General features: G+C 41.4%; 1 protein-coding gene across 7 annotated transcripts in view; it reads left to right on the top strand.

Moving 5' to 3' along the window:
• The first annotated feature begins 2,816 nt into the window (after positions 1-2,816).
• Positions 2,817-26,330, top strand: part of CHD8 (chromodomain helicase DNA binding protein 8) — a 58,797-nt gene continuing 35,283 nt past the window's right edge. For 3 of the 7 annotated variants that reach the window (XM_087822750.1, XM_087822753.1, XM_087822733.1), the window contains exons 1-5: positions 2,817-2,885; positions 20,553-21,609; positions 22,482-22,853; positions 23,553-23,938; positions 24,952-25,066. In XM_087822750.1, the coding sequence (XP_087678876.1) occupies positions 20,767-21,609; positions 22,482-22,853; positions 23,553-23,938; positions 24,952-25,066 (1,716 nt within the window). In that variant the 5' untranslated portion in view covers positions 2,817-2,885; positions 20,553-20,766. Of the gene's footprint in view, positions 2,886-3,150; positions 3,285-3,305; positions 3,365-15,391; positions 15,475-20,552; positions 21,610-22,481; positions 22,854-23,552; positions 23,939-24,951; positions 25,067-26,330 lie in introns of those variants that run through there. The other 4 variants (XM_087822745.1, XM_087822743.1, XM_087822740.1 and 1 more) reach the window with 4 other exon arrangements.

The raw sequence follows: 26,330 nt of genomic DNA, 5'->3' as shown, positions 1-26,330 counted from the left end.
TATGCTTTTGTTTTGTTTTGTGTTTTAAATACTGCCTCATTCCAAAAAGGATTTGAGGCTGTTGAATTTGGGTTAGTCTGCACCCTCACATCAGGGACAAAACTAAAGTAAATATAACTATAGTTTCTGTACAGTTTTCCTTTACCAACCAAAAAAGTCTTTAGCATTTATAGGTATCAGAGCATTGATCAAAGATAGCATTCTGCCTAGAGCTGCTGCTTTCAGAGCCATTAAAGTATACCATTTTGATATTTTGGAGCATATCTTTAAAAATTTTTATTTTATTTTAGAGAGAGGAAGGGAGAAGGAGAGAGAGAAACATCAATGATGAGAGAGTCATCATTGATCGGCCGCCTCCTGCACACCCCCTACCGGGGATCGAGCCCCCAACCCGGGCATGTGCCCTGACCCAGAATCGAACCACGATCTCCTGGATCCTAAGTCGATGTTGAACCGCTGAGCCATGCCCTGCCGGACTGAAGCGTATCTCTTTAATCTAAAAATCCTACATCTGGCCTGGCCAGGCGTGGCTCAGCAGCGGTTGAGCATCAACCTATGACCCAGGATATCATGGTTCGATTCTGGGTCAGGGCATATGCCCGGGCTGTGGGCTCGATCCCCCGGTAGGGGGTGTGCAGGAGGCGGCGGATCAATGATGACTCTCTCATCATTGATGTTTCTCTCTCTCCTCCCTTCCTCTCTCTGAAATCAGTAGATATATTTTCAAAAACTAAAAATAAATAAAAACCCTACATCCTGCCCTAGCTGGTTTCTCAGTGGTTAGTGTCGGCCTGCGGAATGAAATGAAGGGTCCTTGGTTCAATTCCAGCCAATGGCATGTACCTGCGTTGCAGGCTCAATCCCCCAGCCTGGTCAGCTTGAGTGGGAGGCAACTAATTGATGTGTCTCTCTCACATCAATATTGCTATCTCTCCCCCTTCCACTGTGAAAAGCAATGGAAAAAATATCCTCAGGTGAGGATTTAAAAAAAAAATCCTACATCCAATTCTAGTATCTAAAGCATTCATAACCTTCTATACTTGGATATTTCACCAATTGTAAGATAAGCACGAGAAACAAAAGTATCTGGACAAATTCATCACCTGTTTTGATCATTGCTGATGTTCTAGTGAAATGGTCATGAATTATCATAGAAGATGGATCTCCCACCGCTGATGAAGAATGGTAGTTATGAGATAATATGGGTGTTGATTGGTTTTTGAAGGCCAAAACCATTGGAAACCATATTGTTTATAGCAGTCTAGATCATACTATTAAAGATCATTGCAGATAGCAGTAATTATTATGCCAGGCACGCCTTTTCTCCTTTCTATAATGCCTATAACTGGTTCCTTTGATAGCAAGTTTATTATGAATTAAGCAGAAGGATAATGTATCTATATATGCATTTACAGACAAACATTGTTCCAGTAAATCTTAACACCTCAAATTTGATACAAGGATAGGGGAGAATTTAGGTAACAGACTTTGTTCAATATACAGGGAAATGTATGTGGCCAACTCTTAATCACTTCTGTGGTAAAATATTTACTTGTATAACTCCTTAAGGGTCTCTGAGCTACCATGTGTGACCATACAAATACAGTATGTCATTCCTTTAGAAATTCCTTTCATGATCTGGAAAAGTTCCACTCCCCAGTTCAAAAAAACCCAAAAACTTCTGGTAGCAAGTAGAGATTTAGACTAGGAAACACACGAACATCTCTTTGAACACCAGAGAATTTCAGCCACCATAAAATTATTTCCTATGTGTTGAGGAATTGTGCAGCTGAAACTTGTGTAATTTTGTTAATGTCGCCCAATAAATTCAATAAAAAGGGAAATTAAAGTATTTCCTTTCCTATTTAAGTAGTTATTAGAAAATCACTCTCTACAGCCAATGTTTTTAAGCTGTCCCTTAACGGCCCTCCTCCTTACATATAATTTGTCTTTTAAGTTTTCTATCATTTGCTCTATTTGTACTCACAAGTAGTTTGGCTCTACTGATGAATTTAGGCCATTTAAAAATATATATTCTTCCCTAAATCTTGTTTGTTCATTTGCAACTGACTCCTAGTCCTCTGTTAAAGTCAGAACACTGGAAAACTTGCAAGTGAAGCATAAAGATTAGAAGCAACTAGAACAGATATACAACCTCTGTTGGCCTTATGCTGATATCCTGAGAAGTGAGGTGACTATAAAGGATTATTCCAGGAACCAGGAAAACCCTCTAAGAACTCTTCGCTGCTTTGATTTGGTAAGATCGCTTCACTCCTACGAGAGGGAGTGGTGGTTGCTTCTAACCACATTCAGCAATATTCCAGAGTTTCTCCCCATCATGACTAAGGGACATTCTGATTATATAAAGGAGAGTGTTAGAGCTGGACCCGAGCAGTCCGACGGAACGCCAAGCAGAGCTTCAGTTTCTCCCTCCTCCCTGCCCCAAGGCACCAGCCCGATCCAAGATGGCTTCCCAGAAACAGGTAACTAAATGTTTGAGTTCAGAGCGCCCCCAACGGCGGGGGGCAAAAAGAAACGCCAAGAGGCCTGAACGCCTGTGAACTGAGCCTTCCAAGACGAGCTGCCGCCAGATTTTATTTTCAATCAGGCATATTCGTGGTTGCCTACGTACCCTTCCGAGCCTTTTAGGACCTCCCACCCTCGAGAGACTTCCTGGATGGCACTCACACAACCCTGCTGGAAGAGGCCGGGCGTGGGCCCTGCCATTGGTGGGAGGGAGCGTAGGTGGGCGGAGCCTCGCGAGAATGGACTACTAGCAAGCTAGATTGAGGCGAGGGTTGGCCATGCTCCGCCGGAAGGCGCCTTGTTCTCCGAAAGGGTGAGTTGAAACGCTGGCTGGAAAGGAAGCGCCGGGACTGGTTCAGGTAGGCTTCCCGTTAATGCCCGCTCCTCAGCGCAGGTCCAGGGTGTTTGTAAAAGCTAAGGCTCTTAGAATTGGTGTCAATAACTCATCCTCTTCCTCGATCCACCGCCCCCTGCCCGTCCGCCAGTTGTTAGGGATCAGGTGCTGGGTGATGCTCTGGACTGAACCATTCTCCTTTGTGAGACGCCGGGGGAGAGGCCGGCAGCCGGGCCGCGGGGCGGGGGCCGCCAGAGCCGCGAAGGGATCTGCGCCGACCGCCGAGGAGTTTTCGGGCTTGTCAGTGCATTACTGGGCGTGGTGCAGAGTTTGAGGCAGCTCCTTGTTCTCCTTGTCCCTTTAGAGGAGGGAGAACTCCCCGGTTCCGTTTGGTTCCTCCATACTTTGGACTCAGAAGTGAGATGTTAGGGTTTTTGTTTTTTCTTTTTTTTTTTGCTCGCGTTTTTGTATTTTAATAGTCAAAGGTGGGTAGGAGCTCATGGGGTAAGCGTGTGCAGATTGTTATACAGTATTAGGTGTAATTTCTGTGGGTCTTTGGGAGAGAAGAGCAGGCTTCTGGAGAGTGTTTAGAGGCGGTGGGAAAAGAAGCTCAAGCTTTGCATCTCCATTGACAGGTCTGCAGAACTTACTGGTTTTCTGTTACATTATGTAAGTTCTTAACTCGCAGAAGACCCCTTCCCCTGCCTCGGAGCGAATGCAATTTCTTTATTCACCTGTCTAGCGTCGCAGGAAATTTTCCTGCTATTGCAGGATCTGTGCAAATGCAGCAGCTCCTACCTTTTGAGGGGCTGTCCTGAAGTGATTAAGATCTTAAAAGAAGAGCTATATAGTGGAGGTATATCGGTGTATAGATGTGTAGTGGGCCACTCTTCCATAACCGAGCATCGTGAGTCCAAAGTCAAAGACTTAGTACTCGATGTCTTTCTTTTAAAGAACGTCCCAAGCACAAGCGGGAGGAACTGCATGGTGGGTGACTAATGCTTCCTACCATCACACCAGCTTGTTTAGCCTTCTGTTGTTCAGAGCCTGTCAGTTCTGTCAGGGGTTCTCTGACTAGGTTATCCTTACCATCAGCTGAAGGCCCATCTGGTGTGGGGCACTTTTAGACACTGGAAGTTGAGTTTGTGATGTGAATAATGCCCTCTGTTAGTTACTTAGATAATGTCTTCTGCTGCAGAATTCCTTTTGTGTTGGTCATCAAATAAGTTTCAGAACAAATTGTCCACCCCTTAGGGCCAGAACCTGAGACGCTTCTCATTCCAAGTATTTTGGAATTATCCTGCCCCTTAAAAAAAAAGAAGAGTTATGATAAGGAAAACAACATTTTCCACTTAAGAAGAGCTGGGCTGCAAGAGTGGCATGCCAGTGGGCCTGAAAGGCAGGATGAAGGACACTGGCCAAAGACAGAATAGGCATGTGTGTGTGTGTGTGTGTAGGAAGAGAGAGGCTTGGTGGGAGTTTTAAAACTGAAGTAGCAAAGGAGTAATGGATTGTGATGAGGCTTTTGAAGGAGCAATGTTTGGGTACTTGCACAATTCACACTTTCCCCATGTTTGATCTATCCTGTGCATCTGTTCTTTCGATTCTGTGAGTTCCCAAATTGACAAAATCCATTTAGACATGGACAGAAAATGATAGAAATCTGCTGAGCTGGCTGTGAATCGCCAGGAAACATATCTCGTATTTCCCAGGACAGCCTTGTCTGCAGCACTGCTGGGTGCTGGAGTGGAAGAATCCTGGCATTGTAGTAACCGCCACTGCAGAGTTTTGGTTGTAAAAGGAAAAATTTAATGTTTTATGTGGAGAGTCGAGTTTCTGATACATAAGGTAGGATGGCGAGGGGGATCTGTCTTTAAGAGAAACCCCTGAACACATCTTTTAAAAAGGGTAAGAATTTTCTAAACAAAACTACCACTTAAGATTAATTTGCAGGTGCCGAGAACTGTGCTTGCTTACTTAAAGAATGAGATTTGATATTCTCATCTGCTGAAATACTGTAACATTTTCGGAGCATTCAGATGAATGCCACATACTTTAAAGATACTGTGTCCACAGACCTGCAGGAGTTAAGCTTTGTTCTGAGCTTACATTGAGCCTATTGCTGGGGGATAAACTGGAGACAAACATTTTTTTGGACCTTTCACCCTCACCCCTAGTAGTCAGGGACTTGCATTTGAGCAAGCCCCTGATCTGCAGGTATTTGCTTGACCTACGTTTACACTACTGCGACCAACCCAGTACTGTAATTACTAGTTTACCTTTAGCATTTGATTCTTTCATAGGCTGTAATTTCGTATCTTACTCAGTTTAACTTTATAGATCTCCCCTTTAATAAATTTTTTATTCTTTCCCTCACAGAGCTGGTGGTCTTCCTTTATCGTCCTTTGTGATTTTGTTTGCTTCAGGGTTTTTTTAATTCACTGACATTGCGCCTTTTTGCTTTTATCTTACTGAGGCCTTTTAAGGAATGGGAAGAAACACTAATGTAGTTGGTACTTAGTACCCAAGTGATAGTTGTATTTCTGTATGAAGCTGTTGTGTGAACTGTTTACCGTTGCCTAAAAGTTTATTTTGCCACTTACTCATTCTAAGTTTTATCCTAAATCACTTTTCCCTCTTTTAACCTCTCAGTTTGTCATATGTGTGCACGTGTATGAAGTTGTGATTTACCTCTTTTTTGTGTGTTTTCTAACTCATATTGTCTTTAAGATTTTCATTGCATTGCAAAATACGTCCACCTCTTTGTAGTTACTGGATGCTTTAAATTTAAACTGCAAAGTATGTCAGTCTCTGAAATTTCTCGTGAAGCTGTTCTATGGGTATCTTTTTTTTTCTTTTTTTTTTTTTTTTTGCCGTTTACTAACCATTACTTTCTCTCCTTCACCAGGCTCTTGGTTGTTTAATGAAGCAAAATGGTCAATTTTAAAAATATCTTAATGTTTGCCTTCAGATTGCAGCAGGAGACTTTTAAAAATAAAACACTTAATTTCTACCCACTAATGTATGTTACACGATAATTAGAATCCAGCAGGCATACACAGAAACTAGACTGGCATAGAAAATTGCTTTACATTCACCTTCAGCAGGGATGGATTCAGGAATATATTTTAAACAGTGAAGGAAACCTAGATAACACTCTAGCCTCTTCAATTTCAGACTGTCTTAATATATTCTTATTAGTTTGCTTGCAAAGATTTCCCAGAACATCAGACTCACTCCTATTCAAATAAAAATACCAAAAAAATTTCAAAGCCAAATCAGGGATTTTAAAAAGTATTTACTCTTAAGCGTAATTATTAAGAAAATAATTGAATTTGTCATTGAAAGAATGAAACATCCCTGATTTTATTTCCTCTGTACATTTCCAGAGAAATTTATTGTGTGGCTTCATTTTATTTGACATTTTAAGATTTTATTTCATTTAAAAAAGATAATTAAGTGACATGCTACTCACATTACTAGGCAATAATAGGATTGTGCTGCTTTTCTCCCCTGTATGTCAGCACATTAAATGTGATAGTTCTAATTCTTTTGGTAATGTCCCAATACTCCAGTAATTAGTAACTCTATAATAACACCTTTTTGTCTTGAGAGTCCATAATTCTTCTAAAAACTATGTCAGTACTTTTCTGAGAAAGGAAGTGTATTAACTTCATTCTTAATTTCATCTGAGAGGAAGGATTGCAAGAGCTGTAAAGTTTTTCAGGTTTCTCCAGTTGTCTTTCACTGTCATTATAGAAATCTTTGGAATATCTAAAGGTTTTTGTTTTCTCCCCCCACTACAGTACTTTCATTTTTTCTTTCACTACATACTTTGGGGGTCCCCTACATCTTTGGGAATTATTCCTTTGGGACATGGGTTTTCAGAAGTACATTGTCCCATTAATGATATGGAAATTTCTTTTTGGTAAGTTCTAGAAGAAATGGTGATTTCAGTAGTTGGGCTGCCTGTTTAGAGCTCAACTCAAAGCAGGATTTTGTAACAGAACATGATTTTTATCAGATACACATCTGCCTAAATAAATTGAATGAGTGGGAACATTTTTTGGAGTTTTGAATAGGGGCTACCAGGTGGCATGAATACTGAACTTTTCCTCAGTGGTTCCTTCTTCATTTCTTCTATTCAGTACTCAGTTATTCTCTTTTTTTACCCCTTGTCTTGGGAGTGGAGCACATTAGTCAGCTCTTTATTTATTAACACTTCAATTCTGTAAAATGTAGTGCTTTTGCATTTTTCAGGTATGCCTCCAGTTGGGGTAATCTTTTTCATGAGGTCTTATATATAGGTAATGATTACTTCCATTCACTGCTCTCCTGAAAGTCATGGAGTCAAAAGTTGAGGCAGCTGGATCTGGGCATATGAACTACCAAGGGACAGCCTGGTTAGTTGGAGAACTGTAAGTTCCCATGAGCAGGCATGCACACTGGCATCATTCCTACAAAGATGAAAAATGACTAATTGAATTACCTGGATGTTGCCCTAGACACCAGTGCTGGTTGAAGTCTTTTCCATGGTTTTTGAGGTTAAAGGGTCGTACCGTTTTCTCAGCACAGTAGTATTAGAGTCCTTTCATCCTGCCCAGCAGCCCTGCCATTCTAATTGTGAACTTTTACATCTATTTCAGTATCCCACCATTCTGCTTAGCAGATCACCTTAACTCTCGAAGGAGTAATTTTGCTTTGAGGGAAACCTTTAGTGGTACTCTTTTAAAATGTTGGACAGGGAATAATAAACTCCTTTTTATTTGCCTACTGTGTGCCAAACATTGTACATTATCTTTTAATCTTCAGAATAATCCTGAAATGTATGTGATGTTAGCTTCATTTTACAGAAGAGAAAAGAATAAGAGAGTGAGGTTAGGTAACTTAACTAGGAGTAGGACTCCGGTCTGTTGGACTTCAAAGCCCATTCACTCTCCAGCCTCACCGTATGTAAAAGTTCAGTGCAGACCCCTGTGGGAGAGCTGTCTTTGACCACAACATGAAATGAGTAGGCATCCGGTTGCCTGTTAGAGCTGTACCTTTAGCAGTTGTAGAACCTTGAGAATGTAAAATTTCTTTTTGTCTTTGTATCTCTGTCTGTTTTAAAAGGAAAAAAATAATAGTTTGTTTCTTTTATTTAACTTTGTTATTTTGAAGATAAGACTATGAGGTACTTTAAGCTCCACAGAGGAAAATCACTTGGTCAGTCTTGCAAATAACTCCATTTTTTAGCCAATACACATCAAACTAGCACACTAAATTTTCATTAGTTCCGTGTCAGTGGGGTCATTTTTTGTGCCTGGAGGCACAAGTGTGATAAACAGTGCTTTATAATGTTTCTCTTCCTCCTGCTGCACACACTTTTTTTTTTTTAAATATATCTTTATTGATTTCAGAGAGAGGAAGGGAGAGAGGGAGGGAGAGAGGGAGGGAGGGAGGGAGGGAGGGAGGGAGGGAGGGAGGGAGGGAGGGAGGGAGGGAGGGAGGGAGGGAAACATCAATGATGAGAGAGTCATTGATCGGCTGCCCCCTGCATGCCCCCGACTGGGGATCAAGCCCGCAACCGGGCATGTGTCCTGACCAGGAATTGAACTGCTATCTCCTAGATCTTAGGTTGATGCTCGACCACTGAGCCACACCTGGCTGGGCTGCACACACCTTTTTAATGTAATTGTTGCAACAAAAACAATCCCTGGTAAATAAAGTAAATATTTATATTTTTCTGTTAGGCAAAACAAATGTATGTTTGTATATTGGCCCAGTAAAAGTAGAGCATGTAAGAGTGGTGTGGGGGGCAAAAAGAGGACCAGGACTCTGTTACTTAAAACATTATATATTAATGTGTGTGTCTGTATATATGTGTGTGTGTGTATACTTATTTACTATGCTAGATGACCAAAAGTGGCATCATACAAAGTGGTTATATTAATCCAGTCAGATATTCCTCATCTGGAACCCAGAATGTTATTTCCACCTATGTGCCAGTGAAGAGGAACTTCTCTAGATCCAGTCTAACTTGACCAAAGGGCCTAAAGATTAGTCTCTTATTTTCTGTTTCAGACTTAGAGCAAAACTCTGGGATTTTACTGGGAAAGAAATCTATAATGAGGCTGAATTAAAAATGAATTCATGCCCTATTTTTGAGTCATGGGTATAGTGTCATCTATTTGCTTCTTGCCACAGCTTTAAATTGGTCACCACTGAGGCTTTATTGTCCCAAACTTAAAGGAGATGGCTAGAATTTCATTACTTTCAACAGTAATTATCACACCATAGAAAGTAGCTTTTTGTGTGTATTGCTTGCAACCCCTTTTGCTATATGTAAAAGCTGTGTCTACTGTAGGCCCTAAAAAGTCAAGATGCTTATGATTTTATGATGCCTCTTCTGAGTGTTTTTGGTAGAAAATGTGCCATTGCACATTAATTTGTTACTATCTCTTCATTCTGAGGGAAGCCCTTGCTTGTGCCAGAAACTTCCCCATTACTTCTCCGCAGTCCGACTCCCACAAACCTTTGGCTGGAAGTTGAACATGCATTCCTTCAAGAAAAGTATATTGAATGTCCATTACCACCTGATAGGCAAAGGGAATGAACAAGTAACACATAGTCCTCCCTTGTGGAACTTGCAGTCTAATGGTGTGTGTGTGGGAGGGGGGGCATCAGACAATTATGCTATAATCATTTGTTCAAACTCTACTACAAAAAAAGAAGTTGTGGATGTTTCAAGACAGTTTATAGTAGGGGCATGTAACCTTGAGCATAGCATGGTAGGGTGGTTAAGATTGTGACTTCTGAAGCCACACTGCCAAAATTTGAATCTGGCACCGCTTTTCACTAGCTGTGGGATGTTGGGCAAATTATTTATCTTTGTGTGCCTCAGTTTTCTCATCTATATTTGTTTGTTTGTTTGTTTGTTAATCCTCACCTGAGGATATTTTTTCCATTGACTTTTAGAGAGATTGGAAGGGAGTGGAGGGGGGAGAGAGAGGGACAGAGACAGACAGACATTGATGTGGGAGAGATACATTGACTGGTTCCCTCCCGCACGCACCCCGATTGGGGCCAGGATGGGACCTGCAACACAAGTACGTGCCCTTGACCTGGAATTGAACCCGTGACCCTTCGGTGTGCAGACTGACGCTCTGACAAATGGGCCACACCAGCCAGAGTGGGTTTCTCATCCATAAAATATAGTTATTTCAGGCTTAAGAAAGTGAAAGAGGTTCATCTATTTGCATTGTTTAGAAGAGTGCTTAGCATGTAACGTGTACTGCATAACTTTGGCTGTTTTTTTGTCTGGGAGGTCAGGAAAAACTTTTTTTTTTAATGATGATGTTGAAATGAGCTTTGAAGGCTTAATAAAAATTAAGTAGACAGAATGGAAGGGAACCAGTTAGAAGGCAGTTGCACTAGTTCAGGGAAGTATGGAGGGTAAATTGATCCAGAATGGCAGTAGAGGCAGAAGTGGATGGATTGGAGGGATGTTTAGGAGGCAATGGCAGGATTTATGAATATTGGATGTAGGTGGTAAGAAAGAGGGTTTCTGCTCTCTGCAGCCTTGACTGAATAGGATGTGCTGGAGGGTGGTAACCACCTCTGTGTGTGTGCGTGCAGGATGGTGGGGGTGGAGGAGACTAGAGAGACCAGCAAGGAATCAGTCTACTTGAGGTCAATAAACCTCTTATAGGGAGAGCTGGACAAATGGGTCAACCAAGGAGACGGGAGAGACTACCAAGAAGAGCTTAAGTAAGTGGATTTACAGAGTTGATATCTTGTCCGGAGATATAAGTAAGAGACATTAAACATAGATAATCTGGTGGGGGAAAAATGAATAATAATTGAGGCCATGTATGTGAACTAGATATTCTTGAAAAGAAGGTATAGAATGAGAAGTAAAGAGAACTCTAGGACCAAAGCTTCAACAATTAAAGGGTGGTAGAGGAGAAGAATAGCAAAGGAGAAGTGGCCAGAGGTAGAAGGAAAACCAGAAAAGTGTGGTATACTGGAAGCCATCTGAAAAGAGTGTTTCAGGGTGTGATTGGTTTTTCTGAAATCTTTATGGCCCTTCCCTGGATCCCTGAGAGCCTTAACTTAGGTCTCTCACCGTTCAGAGTTGGATACTTGTGATTTAGAACATCTCTATCGCAGGTTTAGACTGAACAAAGCCACTTAGTTGAACATGGTCTTCAGACTCTAGAATCTAAAATGTAGTCATTCCCATTTGCCCTAAATTAGATTTAATATAGAGGAAGAGAGCTAGAAGTGTACATTTAAGCTCATAGGAAGTAGCCTGGTGAAATTAATGAATTGTTTTGGAGGCCATTAATCTGCATGGTGATCCCCTCCTAAAACTGATTACATAGACACACTGGCAAAAACACAACTTTTCCCCCAACTGTCTATCTAGCAACATTTGTTGAGTACCTCCTAGGACATAGTGGTTATATACCAAATATTGTGCTAGGTGTTTCATCAGTCATTATTAGTGGCCCTGTAACTTGATCCCCCTTTGTAGAGAGGAATGAATTAGACTCAAAAAGTTTAATTTACTTGGTGGGACAAAGATTTGAACCCACATCCCTCTGACTTGAAAGCTAATTATACCTTCATGTACAAAGATAAATGAAATACAAAATAGAAGATAATTATTTTTTAAAAGTACTTAAAAATGCTGTGAAAGCTCATATTGGACTGATTACTTTTGGCCTGACAGTGAGAAATAGGGATCAAGAAGATTTTCAATTATTAAATCCAATGGACATTTTAAAGTTCTTATATTATGGGACATATTTGCTTTGTTCAATATAATTGATCACTCATTCCCCCAGCAATACTCTACTCTCTGCTTCTCTAGCTTTTCCTTCTCTACCTGCTTGGTAGGTGTAGCTTATTCTGATTTCTTTCCTTTCCTTTCAATTTTCCTTCCCTTCCCTTTTCCTTTCCCCCTCCCCTCCCCTCCCCTCCCCTCCCCTCCCCTCCCCTCCCCTCCCCCTCCCCTCCCCTCCCCTCCCCTCCCCTCCCCTCCCCTCCCCTCCCCTCCCCTCCCCTCCCCTCCCCTCCCCTCCCCTCCCCTCCCCTCCCCTCCCCTCCCCTCCCCTCCTTTCATGAATTCTCTACTTTGCAATTGAGTTTTAGAGAGAGAGGAAGGGAGGGAAGCAAGGGAAGAGAGGGAGAGAGAAACACCAATATGAGAAAGACACATCGATTGGTTGCCTCCTGCACATGCAGGTGAAATCTGCAACCCAGGTATGTGCCTTTGACCAGGAATCAAACCCATGACCCTTCATTCCAAGGGCTAACACTCTAACCACGGAGCAACACCAGCCAGGACTATTCTGATTCTTAAATCCTGATGTTCTCCTGCGTTCCTCCTTAGCTTTTCTCACTCCACACCGAAAATTTCAACAATTAGGTTTCTAGCTAAGCGTTTTGTTTAGCCTGTGTAGTGTTTAAAAACATTTTTTTAAAAAGTTAGTTATCTTTTTTTTATTTTTATGCAATGTACATTTAAAGCCTTAGAAGATTTACATAAAACTCTATTTCTGGTTTTAGAAAAATCTGAAGTTCTCTCTCAACCTTGGATGTGCATTTCCATGTGACAACACTTAATTAGAGCTGAATAGCAGCCACTGTCTTTGGAATGGACATGGATTCCCCAGTTCTTCACAGATCCCAGTATTCTCTATTGTATCCCCAACGGTATTGGTGCAGTTTTTCGTATACTTGCTTTGCTCTTCACACTCCCTGGGTAATCTTCACTATTGAAACTACTATTTGGATACTGGTAAACTAGCACCAATCACCAAGCCAACTGTTAGATTTTTACATCCAACCTCCTGTTGACTATCACTACTTAATATACTTTAGGGAACTCAGACTCAACATGGTTGAACTCATCTTTGCCTCTAAACTCCAGGTTCTACCATTTTTTATTCTGTAAGTATTACTTGGCTCTATCCCTTCTTTCCCATCATTACCTTTTGAGCCACCACATTGCTATGATTCAGGCCCTAATCATCTTGTTAGGATTCTTGTTTGCAAACAACAAAAATAATTTTTGGCTAACTTACGCAGAAAGGGAATTTATTGAAAGGATACTGTATGGCTCACAAAATCAATGGGAATGCTAGACAACCTGGTTTAGAAAATGATCTAAAACCAAGGTAAGTTAGAGACATGGAGAATATAGCCAGGGTCATACCACTGAACAGTAGAAAATGATGTGGTAGCCCTAGCCAGTTTGGCTCAGTGATTAGAGTGTTGGCCCTCAGACTGAAGGGTCCCAGTTTCAGTTCTGGCCAAGGGCACATACCTCGGTGGCAGGCTCAATCCCTGGCCCTGGTCTGGGTGCGTGTAGGAGACAGCCAATCGATGGTCTCTCTCACATCAGTGTTTCTCTCTCTCTTCCTTCCACACTCTATGAAAAGCAATGGGAAAAATACCCTTGGATGAGGGTAAAAAAAAAAAAAAAAAGATGCTGTAGTACTCCGGTGTCTGCCATTGCTGAATGTCTAACTGCTTGTTCTGGGTCTTTGCATTACCTCTTCAAAGTCAAAGTTCCCCTAAGGAGCGTCCAGTTAAACTAGCCTAGGTCATGTGTGTACTTTGTCTCTGCCAGGAAGAGAAAGTGGTACCTCTGCCTCTAACCTCCCTCTACCCCGCCACTACCCCCTGGCTCTATGTTGGGAGGTAATATCCAGCCTCCCGTTTAGAAAGGGGGCTTCTGGTTGCTGGGCAGAAAGAAAAATCAGTAAATACCCACCATACCACCCTTTTCTGGACTACCATAGCAGCCACCTAGCTGTGTCTGTGTCCTCTGTCCCCTCACATCCCAAATCTGTTCTCTATGTAATAGCCAGAGTTAGCAGTTCTGGTCATGTCACTCCCTGTTTCAGTGGCTCTTCATCCACCTGTAAGAAAATGCTTTAATGTGGTATTCAAGGCCCTCCTTGCAGGGTCTGGCCCTTACCTAGTCTTTCAATCTCATCTCCCTCTAATCTGTTCTTTGTGATTTACACTTTGGCAAGACTGAACTACAGAACTACTTAGAATTCCTGCTACATGTCTCATGTTGTTTCTCCTGGCTGTGCTTAGTTTTGTCTTTCCTCTTCACTGTTTCTGCTGCCTGAATACCTCTTTCTTGTAGCCCACTTGCCTTCCCTAGTTAACTTTTCATCCATTAAGAAAGTACTTCCTTGATACCTTTTCTTACTAAGTTATTAAGTCCCTTTCATCTCTTTCTGTAATAGCCCCCTGCTTATTTCATTGCACATATCACCTTGTATTAGAGTTGTTTACATTTGTCACTACTGTCATAATTCCTACTCTTCACCCTCTCCCTACATATATGCTCAAATATACACCTATATATTGTGAGTTCTTTAAGGGTAGAGATCATATCTTTTCATCTTTGGTTCTCTAATACTACCACATTACTTGGTATATCATATGCTCAATAAATGTTAAGAAAATGAAGAGGCATTTGATGTAGATCTTAGAGGATAAGTAAGGTTTTGATAAGGCAAAGAAATGAAATAGAATGGGGTTTTGAGCTTGAGTGAATGGGAAAATAGTATTGCTGTTTACAGGAGTGGTGATTAGGTGTTCCTAGCAATAGTGGTAAATGCTAGAATGTTTAAAAATAGGAGATCTGCAGCCAAGTTGATCGCTGCTTTGTTTGTGTCCTAGAGTACAGAAAGTAGAACGTCAGTGTTGAAAATGGTTACATTTCAGGAGATCAGCAACTGTTTTTAATAACAGTTTTCTTTGGAGGGATTTAAGCTTGCATACCATGGTTCCAGAGTTGCCTAGACTCATTGGGAATTAGAGTGGTCTCAAGTGGCATTGCAAAGTGGACACTGGCCAGAATGTCAAAGGAGCTCAGTTTAAACAGAAATGAGGTGGAGGCAAACCAGGTTTTGAGGTGAGGAATTGGGGGGGGGGGGGGGCTGGAAATTGTTAGAGGGCTCCTGGGAAGAGATACTGCTGCCCACGGGTTGGAGTGTCAAGAATGCAAACCAGCATTTGGAGTTGTGGCAGAAAGAGTAAAAGGCCCCCATATTCCAGCAACTGGGCTGCCTCACTCCCATGATGGAGAGATTTGGCCTCTTTTAATGGATAGGGGGTTAAGGTATAGTCACTACAGCAGAAGAGTTGACAGGGCTGCTAGAAGGCAGGGAGTTCAGGAGACAGAGTTGGTTGGCCTAGTGTGGAACCCTCCCTCCTGAGTTTATGCTCTTTGGTGTACAAATCCAGTGTTGGTGGTAGGGAATTTAATCCCTAGGACTAGTTTCCCGCAGCATAAGACCGTTCCTCTGGCCAGGCCCCTTTTTTTCCAAGCAAGCTGCAGGCTTCGCCTGGGCCCTAGAAACCGGATAGGCCTCTCCGTGCGCTCTCAACCTAACCGTGGTGGCGGGGGAGGGGGGAAGATCTCTGAAGTCCCTCCCTTTGCGCTGTTTTGCGTCTTTGCTTTACTGCTGAGTGGCAGTCCAGTTAAGCCAATGAGGACGGGGGCGGGCTTGAGCAACATGTTAGGTTGCGCAGGAGGAGGAGGGGGAACTGGTGCTGGAGAGACAGCGAGAGGGGCGAACCGGCCCCCCACGCCGCTGCAGGTAAAGGTACCTCCATTCCCACACTGGGGTGAGGCACAGCTCTTTTTCTTCTTCAGGGCTTGTCGGGGCTTCCAGCCTGTAGCTTCCGCCCTAACATTGCTCCCACTCGGGCATCCACACCCCCCCCTTTTCCCCTCCCGCATCTTCCCGTCTTGGCCATCCCCACTCTTGAGGACACCCCGCTAGCTCCCTCCCTCAAGTGCATGTACCTCATCTCCATTTTGGGGGTACGAGTTGCCAGAAATCCCCCGCCTCTGCTTTATGGGCCTTACTGGCACCAACCCCAGCAGTATGAGCAGGTAATATACCCGGGTCCCCGCCACCCCCACCCCCAGTCGCGTTTCTAAACCCCTGACTTCCTTACCTTGCCCCTTTCATATGAATATGTAATTTCTGTAGTTTCTCCTTTACCCCCTGAGCATACGTACATGCTTTTAGTTTTCATAGATGCCTATTTTGCGTTTTCTTGTTTATTCAGAAAGGTTCACTTTACTAACCATCTTTGCCCTCAAATGTCCATACTTCTGATTGAGGTGTTAGTGCTTTTTCCTTAAGTAATTGGGAAAACAAAAACAGAGTAGTCACATTTAGCAGTGAGAATGGTGAAGATAGAGGAAATGGCCTAGGATCTCAATCTTCTTGAGGAAATCTGAGTGGCTCCAAGTTAAAAGCTCTATTTCTTATGGTCTGTGGTCTTCCATCCTGATCCTTTGCTGACCCTAAATTGTGATTATTCACCTCGGGTGTTTGTTTCCCATTTCTGTATAAGATTTGAGACTCTGTGGGTCTCACAAATGTCTCCACGGTACAGTTTTTAGATCCTTCTGTTTTAAAATTATGTTGGTGAATTTTTTTAGGCCTTCTGATCATTTTATTTTCAAGGGATTTCTCATTTCAAATTAAGCTGCTTCTGAGCATCTTGTGTTTCAATAACGTGTTTATGTCTGTCTGCAGCTGATACTCTTGAAAGGATACAGTTTCCAATAACAAGATTTATACTTTGAAGCAAAATAGTTTGTTATTTTCTGAATCTTTGAGCAGTTAGAGGTTAAATGGGCATGAGTGGTACTTTGTAAAAATACATATTACCCCCCAAAAAAGGTCAACATTTGTCCGTATGGCATACATTCATTATCTTCTAAGAGGATGGGAAGTACAGAGAAATCTATAAATGGAGAATGGATGTTATCTCTTAGACAACTGTTGCAGTGTTTCATTCATCATAAACAATAACTCTGATAAACTCCCTTTAGAGAGAGCATAAGAAATCTTATCCCACCACAGAGGTGTTGATAACCCTTCCGAGCCAGGGATGCTGCTGCTTTCTCTGCTCCAGCCCTCCTTCCCCCCGTCTTTTATAGATCCTCACTAGCCAAGAAGACTTTGTCTAATTTTACTGAATATAAATAACCTAAACAATGATGTGTTTTTCCTTTCCATTTGATAAATATAAAATTATGACATTGAGTACACATTTTCAAACTCCCATACCTTCCATCTCCCAGTTGGGAATCACTACTTTGTTGCAAAGTATGGAAAAGTATAGAGTAGAATTAAAATAGTCCTTTATGATTGGACAGACAAGTTGTCATTGAAATGGGGAAGGGTGAGGAGACATGTAAAATAAGAAAAGGAGAGTTAGAACTCTAGACTTAAAAAACTCAAGAGGAACTGTATTAAAGGTGATAAAACTGCAGAACAACAGAAAAAGAGTAGTTACGCCTTTAAGGAGGAAGTGAGATGGGCTATTATATAAAGTATTTCTTAGTGTTAACTGGCTTGTTATTTGGAGAATATAGGTGATGGTCTTGTATTTTAAATTTAACTGACTAATTTGTTCTGCTTTTCCCCCACTCATCCCTCAAAGTTTCTGTCATTAGTCGGGTCGTTAGTTTTAGTAAAAGTGATGAGTTGTAACCATTAAACTCTGACTTTCCTTTGGAGCATATACATGTGTTTCTCTTTTGGGCAGTGGTCTGACTTCTTTATCTAGGCACTTGCTTTACTTGGGGTGTCTAAGTGCTTCATATATTTCAGCACTTAACATCTATTTTTACAGCCCAGGTTTGAACCATGGGATAGATGGACTTGGTAGGATAGGCCAGATGTGGATACAGCCAGGATGACCCATAAGCATGAAGAGAAGGAGGGGGTGAAGAGAGTTGGAGGCATGTTGGGAGAGGTTTAATTTTTTGAGAGACAAGGACAACTTAAAGATGGGAGTTAGAAAAGGAGCAGGAGACTAGTATTTAAAAATATGTACAAGATGAATTAGGTCAGTAGAGGTGAGTTGATGGGATGGGACTGAGAAGCAGTGAAGTTTGGTGGTGTGGCTTTAAGTCAGTGGTAAGGTTTTTACAATCAGCGATGAGCCAGGAGAAGCAGAAATCTGACCCCAAAACCGAGAAAGGAGATAAATGATAAATGCATCGATCTTTAGAAACATATAGTTGAGCTGTATGGGGGTAAGGAAGTATTTTAGAAACCGTTGGCCTTGTTTCTCCCATTAAAAAAATGGGCTCTTTCTCTGTCTGAGATTGGACCGCTGTTGAGGGAAAGAAGAGCATTTGGGTGAATAAACAGCCAGAAGTTGCGGAGAGGGCAAAATGCCCAGTGGCGGAGGCAGGTTATACACTGTTATCAGCGTAAACTTCTGGTTATGGAAACTTTCCTTTTAGTTTTTATATGACTCTGTCAGGTATTTGTGCATCTTCTCTTATTTTAACTTCCCTGACAGTGATCAGGAGATGAAAGATAATAAGTAGCAAAGTAAGGGTATAACTAGAAAAAAGTTGAGGATAGTGTTGAGGAAGTTTATAAAATTATCAAGTAGATTTTCACTGAATCAAGAAACAGCCCGGCTGGGTGTGGCTCAGCGGTTGAGCGTCGACCTAGGATCCAGGCGATTGGGGTTCGATTCCCGGTCAGGGCACATGCCCGGTTGCGGGCTTGATCAATGACCCTCTCATCATTGATGTTTCTGTCTGTCTCTCTCCCTCTCCTTTCCTCTCTCTGAAATCAATAAAGATATATTAAGAAAAAAAAAAAGAAACATCAATAACTTTTCTGATCTCCATTTGAGTAAATTTGGGGCAGGCATTAGATAGGAGAGGCTGGAATGAGCTGGTGGAATAGGGAATGACAAGTGATAGGGATCCTGGGTGAGGTGCGAAGGGCACATAATCACTGAAGCAAGGAAGATTTTGTTCAACATTGGTGGAGATGCCAAGTATACTTCGTAATTTTAACTGATGTGCCAGCTACTGATGAGTCTGTTCTTTTTATCTATGTCTTGAGTTTCTGGGATATGTTTACTCACAATACTATATTGTTTTACAAGGATAACTGGAATGGGTTAAGGAAGAGAAAAAGTTTGGGGGCTGTGTGGGAAAGCCTTCTTCAGTCAAGTCTGTGCTGTGTCACTGACAAATTTCTCCTGGTGTCTTCTAAAAGTTGGGAGAAATGGTCTTATCAGTCAAGGCTTTCCTACATTGTCAGATATTGACATCATATTACAAAGAACAGATACCAATTTTTTGTATAGTTTAGTTATTGCTGATGAACTTATAATCCCTTTTCTTAGTTTTTCCTTTTTCTAGCATTTTCATGAACTTGAAACCTCAGACGTGGGTTTAGTAAACATACTTTCAATTATTTGTAGAACAGTTTTTCAGGATGGGGAGCTTTCTACTGTCTCATCTTAGAATCGGGGAATACAATTTAGTGTCTCTAAGGCCTGAATGGTTCGTTCCAGATACTGCAAGCAAATATATTAATTCATTAAATATTTTTTGAGTAGCTACTGTCAGTGTGATATCCTGCTGGTTCTTTAGGGATCCACAGATTAATAAGACGTGGTACCCAATCATCAGGAACTTTTTTGTCTCTGGGAAGGAGGAGCTGGCCACCATGCAGGATTGTGCAGGGTGTGCATTGCACATATTCATTATTATCATCAATAATATGACAATTTTCCAGCAGATGGCAGACAAGTATCTTGAGGAGCAGGCAGCTTTTTATAATTTGCACGAAGGAACCATTTGGGCCTTCAGAGGACATGGACAAGAGACTCATCATTTTAGTATAATATTAAATATAAGTGCTTTCAGTAAGGTGCACACAGTGATGTGGTATTTAAACAAGGCGAGGGAACCAAGTCATCACAAATTACTCTGTTGTTAAAGGAGCTCACTTTATGGAGTAGAAGACCTTTGAGGGTGGGAAAGGTTTCAGCTGGGAGAGATGTTGGGTGTGTGGTGGGGGTGTTCTAGGCAGAGGCTACAGCATAATAGATAAAGATATGCAGATAAGAATCACATTAAGGGATCTTTATAGTCTAGTTGTACTGGAATATAGGGTATGCATAGGAAGTGATAAGAGAGAAAGTTGGGAATATAAACTGGAAGTAAAATGTAGAGTTCTTTGAATCCCTTGTAAAGGAAGTTTTTATCTTAAATATGAGAAAGTGGGGAGGGGTTTCAGAATAGAAATACTATGTATAGATTAATTGGTATGTTAACTAGAATAAAGTTTACAAAGCCTACTGGGTAAAATCATACTATAAGCTTAGCAAGATTGTACTGTAAGTTTGGTTAAAGGTATTATTTTTGCCAGTAGTAAGTGAAAGTATCTAAAATACAAGGGAAATTTATAAAATATAATATATCCAGAAATCTTTATCTACAGTCTCTGAAATGCTGCTGGTATATTGTTAAGTTCTGTAAACTTAAGAAACTTAAATAGAAGGTGAATGACTATTAAATTTCCTGATTTCTACCTAAGAATGATAATTGTAAAAGGAAATGGACAAAGACAGGTGAATGATTTTGACAGACAGAAGCTTCAAAATATATAGGTGTAAGAGCCCAAAAAGGGGGTTGGGTTTATTTTATTTTAGTAGTTTCAATTTTGAAGCAGAAATGTGGGTGTTTTCTTCTTTGTCTCTGTCCTCAGGTTACTCATATTTCCCTCCTCTCATTATTTTGATGTGATTTGATATTAAGGGTGGTACCTAAGAAGGAGAAATTTTTCCTGAGGTCACCTATTTTGCTTATTTTTCATTTGTCTTCCCACAACAGGAGTTCTACCATCTTCCTCTGAAGACCTAGCCATCTTGCTCCATGAAGGTCAGGACAATCTGACATGCACTTGTTTCTTGCCTCTTTACCTGAAGAGTAGTAGTCTTCCATTGTGTACATTTTTTCTTAATAGGGGAGGGGAGGGGAGAGCCAGTACCCCCCTCCCCTTCCCTTTCTAGACCTTGGGGGAAGTAACCTCCATTGCTTTCCCAAGATGGCAGACCCCATCATGGATCTGTTTGATGACCCAAATTTATTTGGCCTGGACTCTCTGACTGATGACAGCTTCAACCAGGTCACACAAGACCCCATTGAGGAAGCCCTTGGACTGCCAAGCTCTCTCGACTCCTTGGATCAGATGAACCAGGATGGTGGAGGTGGTGATGTGGCGAATCCATCAGCAAGTGATCTGGTCCCCCCACCAGAGGAAACAGCCTCCACAGAACTTCCCAAGGAATCAACAGCTCCAGCTCCAGAATCTTTAACCTTGCATGATTATACCACTCAGCCCGTCAGCCAGGAGCAGCCAGCCCAACCTGTCTTACAGACACCAGCGCCAACATCAGGACTTTTGCAGGTCTCCAAGAACCAGGAGATCCTGAGCCAAGGGAATCCTTTCATGGGTGTCTCTGCCACAGCTGTGTCCTCCAGTAGTGCTGGAGGGCAACCACCTCAGTCCACCCCTAAGATTGTTATCCTTAAAGCCCCACCAAGCTCCTCAGTCACTGGTGCCCATGTGGCACAAATTCAGGCCCAAGGTATCACCAGCACAGCTCAGCCCCTGGTGGCTGGCACAGCCAATGGTGGAAAAGTCACTTTTACCAAAGTGCTAACCGGCACTCCCCTTCGACCAGGTGTTTCCATTGTCTCTGGTAATACAGTTTTGGCCGCCAAGGTCCCTGGGAACCAGGCTACTGTTCAGCGCATTGTCCAGCCCAGCCGACCAGTAAAGCAGCTGGTCCTACAGCCAGTTAAGGGTTCAGCTCCTGCTGGAAACCCTGGGGCCACAGGGCCCCCACTGAAGCCTGCAGTTACACTGACCTCTACACCTACTCAGGTGACTTGAGTGAAAGGGGGAGGTGAATTTTGGTTTCATAGAGGGCCCAGTAACTGTGAGAGCGCATGAGAGGCTAGCTCTAGGAAATCCTGTTTAAAATCCATCTTTGTTTTTATCAGTTAGTGTTGACAGCCACAAACTTACTGCTTATCAGGTAGAAGCAGTTAGTATTAACATATTTTTTTGAACTCTTACTACGTGTTTACACTACCTAGCTGATAATGAACAGGACAACCACAGTCCCTACTTACAGAGCTCACAATCTGCCAGGCAAGACAGATAGCTAGACAAGAATTCACAATAATGTGTGACAAAATTTTATGAGAAATGTAAGATGCTATGGGAACAAAGAATCATTTTTTTTTTAAAAAAATATTTATATTTGTAAGATTTACAGAAGCTGTGTGTTTCTTTCCCCTGTTCTTATTACTTAGTTTGTCCTTCTGCTTTGCCCAGTGCAGAGGCTAGTTTCTACTCTAAGAAAATAAAGGCTCTCACCTCTGAAAAAAGAGCCAAAGAGTTTAGTAGGGGAGGGCGGTAGTAAGATAAGTAGGACCAGTGGGAAGGAACTACAAGGAGGTGGATTTCAGTTCAATATAAAGACTTTTGTTCTAATAGGGTTCCAAAAAATGGAATGACTCCCTTCAAAGATAGCCCCTATCAGGAGTTTTTCAAAAATAGGATTGATACCTACTGGGCAGAAGTGTTACAGAAAAGATTCTATCAAGACAGATAGGCGGATGAACAAAATTAATTGTACTGTCTTCTCCCCCTCAGTTTTTATGTTTCTAGGATGAGGAAAACTGGTGTAAATATTTAAGGGCATACCATTCTTTAATGTACTTCTTGCAATTTCCGTTTTTGCACTCTAGGGTGAATCGAAACGCATCACCCTGGTCCTCCAGCAGCCACAGTCTGGAGGTCCCCAAGGACACCGGCATGTCGTGCTAGGGAGCCTACCAGGGAAGATAGTGTTACAAGGCAACCAACTAGCAGCCCTGACTCAAGCCAAGAATGCTCAGGGGCAGCCTGCCAAAGTAGTAACTATCCAGCTGCAGGTGCAGCAGCCACAGCAAAAAATCCAGATTGTACCACAGCCTCCATCATCACAGCCGCAGCCCCAGCAACCACCCTCAACCCAGCCAGTGACACTCTCCTCTGTGCAGCAGGCTCAGATAATGGGATCAGGACAGAGCCCAGGACAAAGACTTTCAGTACCACTCAAGGTGGTACTACAGCCACAGGTGAGACACAGTTAGGAAGGAAAATAGACCTCAGTCCCTTGCTCCTACCCTCAGCAACCACTCATTGTTGAGTGTGGAGCCAGTCTAGAGTCTTACCTCTGAACTAAGATGGAGACTTTCATTTCTTTCACCCATGGAAACTTGTTTTATGTCATGAAAAGGTGGGAGTTATTGTTGGGTTTGGGATAAGAGGTGATTTATCTGATATTTGTCTTCAAACTGTTTCATTTACAATCTTTTCCTAATTTTGTGAAATAAACATTGTTCTAAATATCTTAATTTGAAAGACAAAGAAATAGTCTTAAAGAGGTCAGGGGATTATCACTCCTCCCACTCCCCAGGGAAATAAAGTAGGCTAAGAGTAGAATTTGAGGTTTTTTTACTTTTAGCCCAGACACCAATATTAGCTATATTGTATGAAATTTTTCTAAAATAATGGAGATAGATATTGACATTAGGAGCATGGCTAAAGATATTGAAGTTTAATTTGACACAATTCTTGCCCTTTTTTTACCCCCTTCCCTCCAAAAAAAACTTAAAAAAAAAAAAAATGTGTCCAGGTTCAGTGAGATTTAGGTCTGAGCCCGATTCTTGAGGATTAGAGAACTAAAGTTTCTAGCCCACCTGCTTCAGATCTGGGTTTTACTTAGTCTGTTTAGCTACAAGCATGTTGAAATTTCAGCATTTTTATTTCTGTAGGCTGGCTCTTCCCAAGGGGCCTCTTCTGGACTTTCCGTAGTTAAAGTCCTAAGTGCCAGTGAAGTGGCAGCTCTGTCCTCACCAGCAAGCTCTGCTCCTCATACGGGGGGCAAGACAGGAATGGAGGAAAACCGCAGGCTGGAGCACCAGAAGAAACAAGAGAAAGCAAATCGGATTGTAGCAGAGGCCATTGCGAGGGCCCGTGCTCGGGGTGAGCAGAACATACCTCGAGTCCTGAATGAAGATGAATTGCCCAGCGTTAGGCCTGAGGAGGAAGGTGAAAAGAAACGCCGGAAAAAGACCAGTGGGGAGAGGCTCAAGGAAGAAAAGCCAAAGAAGAGCAAAACATCTGGTACCTCCAAAACCAAGGGCAAGAGTAAGCTGAAGTGAGTACTACCCTTTGCTATTCTGATGGAACATTTGAAGGCAGTGCATTCATTTTTAAATCAGTATTGAGAGGAAATACTTGTATTTAGCAGCAACATAGTTCAAAGTGATCTATGTGGCAGAGAAGATAATAAGGCCTTTCTTTTCTCTGTCTCAATGCTTACATGATATGTTAAATAGAAATTTGCATATTTTGAAAGAGAATCACTAAGGCACAGGAAAAGATCCTTGTGTTGGGGGTTACATTTAAAAGCTGTGACTATGGTTTTTTATATATTCTTCCTGATTTGGTATCACTGGTGTGAAGAATTTCTCACTAGCCCCTTACCACCCACACTAGAAAAAGAGAGCTGCTGGAAACATAGCTGCCTTGTCCTTGCATCTCATCTGTGAACTAGAGAAGATTTCAGCAACTACTATTAGTCTTAGGCAGTGTTGACAGAACCATGACTTGCTATGTAATTCCTGTCACAATCGAGTGTTCTCTTTCCCTTTCCTGTCTTATAGCTTCACTCCTTTGTTTTGAGCTTCTGTTCCCTAGGAGTTTTCAGTGTGGTTTAATTATAATAAGGCTTTATATTTGTATAGGACTTTTTAACTCCTAAAAAACAAATTTCAAATCTATTCTCTTATTTGATCCTCAACAACTATCAGACCAGGTATCATCAATGCTTTAGTTTACAGGAGAGGAAATAATGCTCAGCTAGTGACAGAACTGGGACTAAAATAAGGCTTTGTAATTCTTAGTCTAGTATTTATTCTGCTCTCTTATGCTACTTTCCCTCAGGTATTTGTGAATACAGTGGTAGTAAGGATTTGATAAATCTGGTAGAGAGGTCAGCCAGTGGGTTAGAAACTCCAATATCTTTTTTTCAAGCACCCTGCTCAATATGTCCCACAGACTGAAGGTCTAGATACTTCTGTCTGGAAGCTTCATCTGTAATGGTTTAGATTACTTATATTTTTTTACCCCTTGCCCTCATTGAAAATGATTTTGTTTTTTCCATTTTAGCACCATCACTCCTGTGGTGGGTAAGAAGAGAAAGCGTAATACCTCATCTGATAATTCAGATGTGGAAGTCATGCCTGCACAATCACCCCGGGAAGACGAAGAAAGCAGCATTCAGGTAAAAGCATCCCTAAAGAACTTAGCAGAAAAATCATGTTTAATTTTGAGAGACAAACCAGGAGTAGATACTGAGAGACTATAAGCCTATGCATATTTCAACAGTTTTTCTGATCCAGAGGTAGGCCTAAAAGGTAAAAGAGGCAGGACCTGGTCATGGTCATGTCTTTCAATTTTTGTCTTTTTAGGCAAAAAGCATATTACTGTAAAAATAGTAATACTCATTTTCCTAAATTCTAGTGTTTCAGACACTAAACAAAAATGAAATCATGCTGCATGATTGTTGTCATGAATATGTTAGTACTTTGATTTCTCTTAGAAGTATCCAGCTATCCCTTTTGCGTTACCTTACCTTTTTTACACTTCAAGGTTCTGACTCTGAACTGGGGTGCTTAAGCACAGTGTTTTTTTTCTACCTTTAAAGATGAGGAGCATTGGAAGAGAATAAAAGAAGCTGGCCAGAAGAACTTTAGTTCTCTGTCTCTGATTATTGCCTGTGACACCTTCTTTGGCTCTAGTTTCCAACCATAGATAGAACCTGGTATTAAGATTCAGGAGGCTCATGGTGATTCTAAGTAGCTCTATGGGCCTGGCCCATTTACTTAGCTGTGTCTGAATTCCTCGTCTGTAAATGGAGATTTGGACTAACCAAATCTTAAGTGCCTCTCTAGCTGTTAATATTTAAAATGCCCCCTGTCTTTCTTAATATATGTTCAATACGTTGACAAACTGTTGCTTGGGTTCTTCTGGGGGACGTTAACGTGTAAGAATAGCCAAGGGAGCATCTGAGATCTTGCTTCCCAGCATGTCGCTAGTTTGGCTCAAATATTTAGAAAAAATAAAAATAACCAAGACACTTTTTAAAAGGAAAATGAGGCAAAAACTAGATATAACAAACATATTGTGAAACAATAATTACTGAGAGTTTGCAGTTAGAGAAGAAATAACATTAATAAAAGATAATAGATTCTAGAAATATTCTTATAGTTATGACAATTTAGTTTATGAATTAAAGTGTCCTTTTAAATTAATGGAGAGAAAGATTATTTAATAAATTAGGTCAGAACAGCTGGCTACCCACTTAGGAAAAATAAATAAAACTGGATTTCTTGTGTCACTTATTAGACAAGAATTCTAGTTTAATTGAAGGTCTAAATGTAAAAATTGAAATCAAGAACTTTCTATAAGACATGGATGAATTTTTTTATAATTGTCAAATGTGGTACATCTTTCTAAGAAGGGATTTAAATTCAGAAATCATAAAG

The sequence above is a fragment of the Miniopterus natalensis genome, chromosome 1 (genome assembly GCF_054644295.1).
Source record: "Miniopterus natalensis isolate mMinNat1 chromosome 1, mMinNat1.hap1, whole genome shotgun sequence".
Lineage (NCBI taxonomy): Eukaryota > Metazoa > Chordata > Mammalia > Chiroptera > Miniopteridae > Miniopterus > Miniopterus natalensis.
Note: the sequence above shows the minus strand (reverse complement) of the source record. Positions and strands in the feature narration are given on the sequence as shown.